At 41.8% G+C, this 10,686-nt stretch overlaps 1 protein-coding gene across 1 annotated transcript; it reads right to left on the reverse strand.

Moving 5' to 3' along the window:
• Positions 1 to 87: 87 nt before the first annotated feature.
• On the reverse strand, positions 88 to 5,013 carry rack1 (receptor for activated C kinase 1). Its single transcript, XM_050042771.1, has 8 exons — positions 4,795 to 5,013; positions 3,801 to 3,972; positions 2,226 to 2,373; positions 1,494 to 1,589; positions 1,234 to 1,344; positions 795 to 935; positions 443 to 553; positions 88 to 200 (listed from the first exon to the last, which is right to left on the reverse strand). Exons 1-8 carry the CDS (start codon positions 4,901 to 4,903, stop codon positions 135 to 137), a joined length of 954 nt encoding a protein of 317 aa, XP_049898728.1. The 5' UTR covers positions 4,904 to 5,013; the 3' UTR covers positions 88 to 134.
• Positions 5,014 to 10,686: the final 5,673 nt, after the last annotated feature.

Below are 10,686 nucleotides of genomic sequence, written 5' to 3' on the forward strand. Positions count from 1 at the left end.
AAACTAAGTATTTAAATAGGATGAAGTTCTACTGGTAATAAACATCGTATTTTATATCGGATAGTGTTGAAACCAAGACGGCACACGTTCCTTTCAAACAGTCTTTTATTCAAAGTTGCTTCGACGAAAAGTTCTTATCGAGTTCCAATAGTGACCTGCCACACTCTGATCAGGTTGTCGGTGTAGCCAGCAAACAGGGTCTGGAAAGAGAGGGATAGAGGAACAGTGATTACTCAAATTCTGTAACTTCAGTCTTATCGTGAATCCACTAATATTCAAATTAGTGTTTCTAGCTCCCCTCATATTTGCAGGACTGTCACCATTAGACATCAGAGTTATAAGTGAATGGGTATAATCAACGGGGGTTAAACACTAACCCACCAATAGTGGGATAGCAAGACATCTGTACTGAAAAGGTGCTACAGAGCTAAGTGTGTTGTACCTGTCCATCAGCAGACCATGCCAGGGAAGTGCACTGTGGGGGTTCAGCCTTGCTGTTTGTGCTGATCACTTCCTGTCTCAGCTCATCCACAATGACCTTGCCCTCCAGATCCTACACAAGGAGAAGAAAAAGCAGGAGGCAGCACAATGAGTTAACTGCTCAGAAGTAGCAAAGAATAAACGGCAGAAGTGAATGCATCTAAAGTTATGTACACAATGTACACACTGATCTAGGCTAGAGCTCAGAAACAGCCTCTTTATCATCATAGAATACAGTTGGCATTTGAAGTTTCATCACTGCCCTGTAGCTTTAATAGCCTGTATACGGATAAGATATAGGATGAAGTCTTTACCCAAATCTTGATACTGGGGCCAGTGGCGGCACACAGCCAGTAACGGTTGGGGCTGAAGCAGAGGGCATTGATGGTGTCACCACTGTCCAGGGTGTAGAGGTGCTTGCCCTCATTCAGGTCCCACAGCATGGCCTGACCGTCCTGAAGGAAATGAAAAAGATGCTTCAATATCTTTTAATGCATTTGGCAGATTTCTAGGATATTTACACGACTAACAGCTTGCAACTAGGGAGTTTGCTGCATATTCTTTAACACCAACACAATGAGCTTTGGAAGTGCAGGTTACACTCAGAAACAGCCTCTTTATCATCACTGCTAAACAGATGCTTTCAATGTTTTCATCACTGCTGAAACCTGCAACTGTACTTCAACTGGTGCTTCAGTTGAGCCCAGAACCATTATTCTGTTGTAGTCTACAATTAAAAAGTTTATTTCATACCCTTCCACCAGATGCACACAGGGAGCCATCAGGAGACACAGTCACCGTATTCAGGAAGCCAGTGTGGCCGATGTGGTTGGTCTTCAGCTTGCAGTTGGTCAGGTTCCATACCTAGGAGCGAAGGACAGGACAACTGTATCACATCTGTGGTAGTAGGCAGACCATCATATGAAGATAAACCTCAAAATTCTCATCAGTGAGGTGGTCAGCTTTTTCAATTCAGGTCAAGTTAAGAGGGGTTTTAAAAAGGAGCAACATACCTTGACCATCTTGTCCCAGCCGCAGGAGACAATGATGGGGTTCTGGCTGTTGGGGGAGAAGCGCACGCAGGACGCCCACTCAGTGTGGCCCTCATCCTGCAAATCAAAAAAGGTACATATACATGTGCTCAACAGAAGATTCTCTGGTTACCCAACATTATGATTTTTTTTTTTATAAAGCCACGTGAAATGAAGCAAGGTAGGAAAACCCAGACAGCTACATTTCAGCATTTCATTTGGCTGTTTACTAGCAACACCAACAACCCAGATTATGAACATTCCCAACCAACCAAGGGTCAATGCGTCATCTGATGAATGATATTAAAGCATGGCAATGCTGGACATCACACTTAGCCGTTATAGAAAGCTAGTCTTGTAAAGGAAAGGTGACTGGGTGATCAATTGGTACTGTATTTGAGGGAAACTTTAAGGGCAGTTTGGTTTTTCAGCTAGTAGGTGCTGCAATGTTTCAACTTCTAATTCAAAGTTACTCAGACTGTCAGTTGAAGTGCATGCTTGGCACCAGCTTGAAGTCCATGTTCCCTTCTTGCCAGCTGATTTCATTCACATACATCACGAAACTTTCCAACAGGAAATACATAGGGGCCCATTTAGAATATCTGTCGTCAAGTTTTGAAACAGGCTGTACTAAAACCCACTAAAATCTAGCTCCCCTGAAAGAAAGGGGACGACTGCTACTCACAAAAATGTCAACATGGGTTAGCAGCTCACCTGGATGGTGTACTTGCAGACTCCAAGAGTGTTCCATAGCTTGATGGTCTTGTCTCGGGAGCCGGACACAATCTGACGGTTGTCAGCAGAAAAGGCCACGCTCAAAACGTCCTTGGTGTGTCCATAAAAGTGGCGGGAGGTGCTGCCACTGGGGAAACATAACACCAAACATTTCAGAACTCAAAGCTGTTGCACATTGTAAGATTCCCCAGTTGAAGGAAGCATGTATAATTATCACTACAGCGAAACCAGTGAGAACATTTAAAAAAAAAAAAAAAAAAAAGATACACACACGTTTATTTAAGAGTTGAAACAGGTTTTGCTCTTGAACCAATGAACTCTGTCTGTTTCCACAGAGAATGTACATGTGTAGTGTATTATGTTCTGGGTTTAAAACAATTCAAAGATGGTCTGCACAGGCACTGTAGTTGGTCCATAAATAGAGCGCCTTTGAGGTTTTCTTTGCAGGATTGTTGGTTAATGTTTGTAAAGATGGCCACCAGCGAAAGCCAAAGTAAAAGCCAACCCCAGATTCACTCCCACACGGCCATAAGTGTCCCATAAAATAAGAAAATACAGGCAAAGTTGCAGAGTTGACAGAAAAATACACCGCCTCACACCTCTTTTTTTAAATCCTGCGCAGTATATCTGTTCCACCGCATGATTTTTTTAATTCCCTGTTTTTTATATGGCTCAGTGAGGGCAAAGCTGCAGATGCAAAGTCCAGCAGAAATGGATGCAACAACTTGGTGACAATGAATTTGCCATATACTAGCAGCATCAGTATTTTCAACACACATTTGGTCATGAGACCTCTAGAATAGCTGGACGCAAGATCTTCTGACCCATTACTACCTCCAATCTACACATTTACTTTGAGTAACATTGTGACACTAAATAGTATATTATCACAAGTTGGTGAATGAAAATGTCTTGGTTGCAGATATTGTGGGGTTGTTGTTGTTTTTTTACATTTAAGGAGAATCATATAATTAAAGCATATGATTGAAAGGACTTAAGAGACATTCAGCAATACCGCCCAGCACAGATGCTGGTCACGTGTTACAAAAGGGCTCTATGAGATCCATCAAGTTGCTGCAAAGTCAACCAAAGTGTCTAGCCACATAACTTACACTGGGCTTGTATCTGATTTGACCTACTGATGGTATAGAAAAGGCTTGCTGCAGACCTGATGCTGCTGGGCTATTAAGAGTCACATTTGATTGATGCCAAGATGACCCAATGCAATGTTAACAATGTCATTGTGGCATGTTATGTGACTGCTGCGGTTAGGTTACACCAAGCCTAGGTCAAGATTTTGATGTCTTTTAACACACCTACTTTTCTCCTGGTTTGATAGCCTGTGATGGCAGTGAAATATTGAATTTTAAAGCCAGTAGTAAAAACTTTCTGATTTCATTTATCCAGAATTCCTTACCCTCCCAGCAATGAAATCACTATTCTGCAAATCTTTCACGTGAACACAAACATACCATGAAAAGTAAACATGCAGAGGACGCATCTCCCTCTTTACACACCCGGTATCTGACCGGTACTGAAAAGACTTATACTTACGTGGTGAGGTCCCACAGGCGGAGGCTCCCGTCCCAGGCACCGGACAGGGCAAACTGTCCATCTGAGGAGATGACCACATCACTTACAAAGTGAGAGTGGCCCAGCAAGGAGCGCTGGGGAATGCCATAGTTGGTTTCATCACGAGTCAGCTTCCACATGATAATGGACTTGTCTGGAAAACAAATATACAGGTTATTCATTTAACTCAGTGTCTATTTTTTACTATGTCAGGAGCAGATAAAGATCACCATGTAATGTTGTGTTCCCAGGGTCCTATGCTCCCCAGCTCAGTAACCTCTTAACATGACACATTAGGGCATCCTTTCTAGGAGTTTTATTTTTATAATAATGACAAATGATCTGTAGGTCAAATGTTTATTACGATGACATCACTCATTTACAGCCTACTGATGTTATGCTCCTTGAAACCTACATCTACCACAATTTGTGACTTCAGACATTGATATCAGCAGTGGTGCAATGAACATCCATCTCCTTTTGTGCGTTTGGAGTCTTAACTGTGACGATGACCCTTCCTCATCTCTTAGAACGAGGACCCAGGAAACAGAGCTGACCCCATGCATTACTAAGGAAAGCTGTCAAACTGTCAACAGATGGCCCGGTTTACTGTGATTAGAGGTGTTATGAGTTGCCAGATCTACACATTCAATCATATAACTTTATTGTACACTACTAAGTATGTTATTACACGTGTCGCAGATGCAATGTGGAAACCTGACGCTCATTTACAGATGACGCACGATAGAGTTAGCTAGCTAAGTTAGGCTAACCGGCGTGTTTCTGCTAAGTTTGAGCAGATTCTGTAACCGTTAAAAAACGTTAGAGCAACATGACGTACAATAATGGCAATTTATTCATATTTCGTTAATGCCTCACACCAGCATTGCAGTTTGTCGGACGCTACAGCCGCAAACCGACTAGCTGGCTAATGCTAGCCTAGCCATGTTGGCGGAGCCGGCGGGGGAAGCCTCACCTCGGGACGCCGACAGAATCATGTCGGGATACTGGGGCGTCGTTGCGATCTGGGTGACCCATCCACTGTGCCCCTTCAGGGTCCCCCTCACTGTCATCTGCTCGGTCATTTTGGCGAGGTTCGGTGGTACCTTTTACAAGGATGGATTCGGATTTTTCTGAGGTACAGAAAAATCTAGGTCCTCATCGCATCTACGCACAGAGGAAAAGGAAGTACAGACCCGGATGCAAAAACTAAGAGGGGGTGAGCGGCCCGCAGAGGATTCTGGGAAATGTGGACTTTACACGACTTGTACCTTATCACGGTTTATCATTGTAACATGACCCCAACAATCAGTAGGAAAACTTTATTTAAGAAACATTGCAACAAGAAAATATATATGCATGTTAGTGATGTATGCCTGGATCTTGTACTTTGACACATGTAATAAAGTCAGATTTAAATACACATCGGGAAAATTATTCTAAATCTGTAGGCTATTGAAATACCTCACCACCACAGTGTATGTGATACAAAGCACTCTTACTCATACAAATGCACATATATCAAATCAAACCAAATTTGTTTATATATTAATATATTATTTATAATCATTATAATATTTTTTATTTAATATATAGAGCGCAGATCAAAAGCAGCAGCACTGTACAAAAAATAGACACACAAATATATCGCAATATAGCAATATAAAATGTACACAAATATAAAACAGAATCACACTGGTAAGAACAATTACATATGTAATAAAAAATTAGAAAATTCTAAGATATTAAAACCACTACAAACAACCAAAAGCCATTGAAAACATGTACGTTATAAGATTTGGGGGGGTTTGAGAGCAGAAGGCTATTCCAAAGCTTTGGAGCAGCTACCGCAAAGGCAGGCTCCCCCTTACCCACCAGCCTCGATCGTGGGACTGATAAAAGACAGTCAGTACGTTTACACAGCTTAATCGAGCTATGCTCAAAATTAAATTTTGGTGTCTAATCGGACTTCTGTCCTTGTCCCAGTTTACACGCAACTGAGAAAATCAAATTACTGATGGGAACGTGTCCTCCTCCTCAACACTAGGTGGCGATATGCGTCGTTTCAGCGGGTTAATACGGCCCCTTTTCTGGTTGACCTATTACTTTGCTTAATAATAAACAACTGGAGTCAGGTGGCAGACCGGCATTTTTGAACAATAGCAAGATGAATAATCGTACAGTTTTGTTCATCTCGTATGTAATGTACGCGTTACTGATTGTGCAGATAAGGTGCACGCTATCCCTCGTGGTCATGGTGATTTCGAGAGGCAGGCAAGAACGCTGTATGGTGTTGGAGGGCTACAACAGAGATATTGGATAAAGGAGATACCCCACCGTAGGCTTATCCAATGTTAAGAAAATGGTTACTCTTCCTGTCTCCTAAGTGGGCGTGGTTAGCTCTCCCTCCAATCAGAGCCTGTTCTCCCTCAACCCTCAAATGAACCCAGTATTTACTTTAGTGACTATAGGGCGAAAGAATTGACCATAAATTGTGATCTCGTTCATTTTCCTCATTGACGACAATACATTCAGAGCTGTCGCAAGTCTCCTACGGGGGCGTGGCGCTGACGTCACTGAATCAGGAAGTGAGCTGAGTGGGGTATCTCGCTTTATCCAGTATCTCTGTTATACGCCAGCGCGGGGGGTGTGGAGTATGCGCACATGCATTGTCTAGTTTAACTCCGATTAAGGCGTATACATGCCGGAGAAAATCGAATTCCAATCGTATTATCTGGGTGTCTTAATCAGAGTTGGAGAACTCCTATATTAGTCGGAGTAACGCGTTTACATGCACTTCAGTTGTCCAGTTCGGAGTAACGCGTTTACATGCACTTCAGTTGTCCAGTTAGAGTCGGATTAAGGCAATAATTCGTTTTTTTCAAGTGTCATGTAAACGTACTGACTGTTCTGAGGACCTAAGAGGTCAGGAGTTGGAGTAGGGGCAGAGAAGTTCAGAAATATACAGGGGTGCCAGCCCATATATGGCCTTAAAAACAAATTAAAAGAACCTTAAAATCAATCCTGTGTTTGATAGGTAGCCAGTGCAGGGATGCTAGCGCTGGTGTAATGCTGTCTCTTCTTCTGGCGGTGACCAGTGACCAGTGAGGAGTCTCGCTACAGCACTCTGCACCAGCTGCAGTCAGCTCCCCATTTATGCTCTTATCAAAGCCACTAGAGTCCACTGACAAAAAACAGTCATTTTAGTGTAGTCTGCCGCAGCTTCGATCATTTGCTTAGTGTTATTGCGTGACTGGTAAATCGGAACGAATCCTTTCAAACGCCAAAGTCACACAATAAGACTAGCAGCTTCTGTGTTCAGTAAAGTTAAATCGTTGTTTTCTCAGTGGAGTCTGGCTGTGAAGAGAGTGATCCAACTGCTTAATTTTCCCGTTGGAAATCACTGGCTTTAAGGTAAAGCAGTGAAAACACTCAATATAGTATACACTTAGACTTAGACTTAGAGTTTTTTTAGGAGGCTGAAATACATTTCTCTGCTGACCCTGCCACAGCAGTAGATTGCTTAACTCCTATGTTGGAATCCAGCCTGCTTCCCCAAGCTGGGCACATGCCGACTGACATCTACTGTATGTAATATACTGTCCCTTTAGAACAATCATGAAACATGTAAATGGAACATTTTTTAAACTCACTTAAACTTGATTTATGAATCAATTTACAGACGACCTTCCTTTGTTATGTAACACTGAAGCTAAAGCTGAGTCTTTAGAAGATTATTTTAATATAGATGTAGAGTTGCATTGGGTTCTTGGAACAATATGCACTTCTTGTGCTTGCAAAAATATAACTAAATTATTTAAAAAATCAGTTGACTCTAAATAAAACTGTTTATTAGGCCAATACTGCCATTATTAAAAAACATAATCTCCTTCCACTTCTATGCTGATGACACACAGCTGTATCTCCCTATCAAGCCTAACCACAAGTCCAGTGTTGCCAGTCTCATAAAGTGCCTTTTTCCAACTCCTCACCATTGCCAAAATCAAGGCATTTCTCTCCCTCAAAGACCTGCAGGTAGTCACCCACACTCTCATCTCCTCCTGTTTAGACTACCGTAACTCTCTGTACACTGGTATCAGTCAGTCATCCCCGTCCGGCCTCCAGCTGGTTCAGAACGCCGCTGTCAGACTCCTCACAGGTACCCGGAGGAGAGACCATATCACACCTGTTTTGGCCTCTCTCTCCACTGGCTGCCAGTAAAGTTAAGAACTGACTTTAAGGTCTTCCTGTCTGTTTACAAAGCCCTTAATAGTCTGGCCCCATCCTACATTTCAGACCTTCTAACCCCCTATTCTACGCCCAGGTCCCTCAGGTCAGCTGACCTGGAGCTCCTAGCTGTCCCACGCTCCAGACTGAAGCTCAGGGGTGATGGTGCCTTTGCTGTGTCTGCCCCCAAACTGTGGAACAGCCTCCCCCTTCCAATCAGATCTGCACCCACCGCTGACTCGTTTAAGTCCAGGCTTAAAACCTACTTTTATTCATTGGCGTTTGAGTCCCCCTGATGTGGTTTTCCCATACACGTGCCTGTGTGTGTTGTGTCTCTTAATGTGTGAGCTGTGTACCTGACAGTTAAGTTGCCTCTTATGTATGTGGGTTTTTTTTTTATCATTTTATTCCTTTTGTGCAGCACTTTGGTCAACGTGAGTTGTTTTTAAATGTGTTTTATAAATGAATTTGAGTTGAACATCTGATCATGTTATTAATCCATAGATCATATTTGTTATGCTAAATAATCCTCATGGTTTCCTTTGGTGCTAACTACTAATGCAAATGTTACAAAGGTACAGTTTTTATGTGGCCAAATATCACACATTATGCACATATTTACCGAAAACTGTGGCGCTATTGTGTAAATAACATTAATGGTAACATTTAAACTATTTTTGGTTGGAGAAACCTCCCAGTTTAAACACAGTAAATATGCATGCAAAATATAACAATCCCATGATGGCCAGTGACTGTCACAAATGTGGCATCAATTTAATAGTCACAAACATTACACCACAAACATAAGGTCATTTGTTTATGTAAAACTAGCTATAACTTAAAATTAGAAACATGAAATTCAGAGGAGCTGTAAACAGTTAAAGTGGATGTAAAGTGGAGTGCCTTTGTTCCAGTGTTTCCTGCCACATGGATCAACTGCAGCTAATTGTGTAACATGTTGTTTAGTCTTAGAAACAATGAACTCATTCAACTGTAACAACCGTGGCCACATGAGAATGATTTGAGAACGTTTCTATATCTTTTTCTTTCTTTCTTTCTTTCTTTCTTTTAATCAAATTTGTAAAATGAAGAGCACATTTCACCGGACTAATGGGCAACACAACAATATCTGTCCTTCTTATGGGCATATTTAAGACAGATGGTCCAAAGAAACGCTGATGCTAGCATCAGCAGCGTTTGGATGAGAAGAAACTTAAAAGTTAAAGTTATTTAAACGCATGATAATCACTTCTTTTGGGCTTGTTTCCATAGCCCTGGTTGCTTGTTTCTCCCCCAAGATCTGGCAACACTGACAAGCCGGCAAGAAACAACAACAATGGCGGCATCCACAGGATCACGGGGAGCACATTCTGTTTGGACCCAGGCCCTGGACGCACATCTGATTCAACACTGGGAAGAATATCCATGCCTTTACGATGTGTCATCTCCAAGTTTGGTGACATCACCGCGTTATCTGGGGCTCTGTTGGCGAGGGCTCGGTGGAGAAATCTTGTGGTGTGCACACACAGGTCGTAACACAGTTGGCAATACTCCCACTGACAGAAACACACGTCGCCAAGCGTGAACACTCAAAAGATTACGATAGTCTCTGCGACACAAAATCAGGGTGAAAATCGTGGAATGTGAACTAGGCTTAAGGTGAAGACATTCTCTTTTGGAGCTTTCCACAGGGTGTCAGATGTCAAAAACAAACAGGAAGTAACAGGGACTGATCAACACATTCAGCAAAATAAACTTCATGGCAGCTGTTACTGGAATATTTTTTTTAACACAGTGTAGGTTATTTCAGTAGGCTATTTATTGATACTGACTTTTTTGGTTTTTAATTAGATAAAACTCGGAAAAGAGCTAGCATTTTTGCAGTTCTTGTTCCCTCGCATTGAAGTCAATAGGTGGTTTTTAAAGGGCTTTTGGTGAGATGCCTGAATAAGGTCTGTCGTTTCACGCTTTGCTCTACAACATAATATCCAACTCGTGAATTCTGAAGCTTTCATCTGCCTTTAAAAAGACAGTTGTACAAGTGACTAAATGAGACTACAGAGCGTCATCATGCCGAACATGGTTTTAAGTCAGTTATGTTAGCTTTTTGTTTCTGCGAATTGCATTTACTCTTCAAAAACCATAAAACTGATGTTCATTTTGAAGATTATCTCACTGAACAAAATGTGTAAGCATCATAAACTTTTGTTTGCCACACTTTATTCTCTGCAATAATCCAAATTCATCCAATTAATCAAATGGAAAAATCCCATTTGGCTTTTTGTTGAGGGAACCAAGGCAATGTATACTTCCGTAGTGACGTCATCCCTGCAGCACTCTATGCTATAGGGCAGCCTTCTATGGTACATTGGCCTCTGATTGCACCTTTATTTAGATATTAAAGGACATGCATATCTTCAATTTATATTTTAAAATATTCTGGTATTGTTTTTTTTTTTATGTCTCTAGTTTTTTACTTTTTGTATTAGCATTGTCGTCTTGTAGCAAGAGGAATCCGGGTTCTAACATGCTGGCTGGCTTGGGCCCTTTTGTGTGGTCGACTGCTACTGGTTTAAATAGCAGTCCACTTACTTGTTTTGTTGGTTTTCTCACTTCATGCAAAATGTACCTGAGTAGACAT

Source organism: Epinephelus moara, chromosome 4, assembly GCF_006386435.1.
Source record: "Epinephelus moara isolate mb chromosome 4, YSFRI_EMoa_1.0, whole genome shotgun sequence".
Taxonomy (NCBI): Eukaryota; Metazoa; Chordata; class Actinopteri; order Perciformes; family Serranidae; genus Epinephelus; species Epinephelus moara.

What these genes read in the sequence shown, in the direction of transcription:
- rack1 (XM_050042771.1), bottom strand. Translation starts at nt 4,903, where the DNA reads ATGACCGAGCAGATGACAGTGAGGGGGACCCTGAAGGGGCACAGTGGA. An exon ending in TCTGCAAGTACACCATCCAG is followed by an intron (nt 1,590 to 2,225) that starts GTGAGCTGCTAA and finishes TTTGATTTGCAG; the next exon opens with GATGAGGGCCACACTGAGTG. An exon ending in CATGGTCTGCTGATGGACAG is followed by an intron (nt 201 to 442) that starts GTACAACACACT and finishes CTCTCTTTCCAG; the next exon opens with ACCCTGTTTGCTGGCTACAC.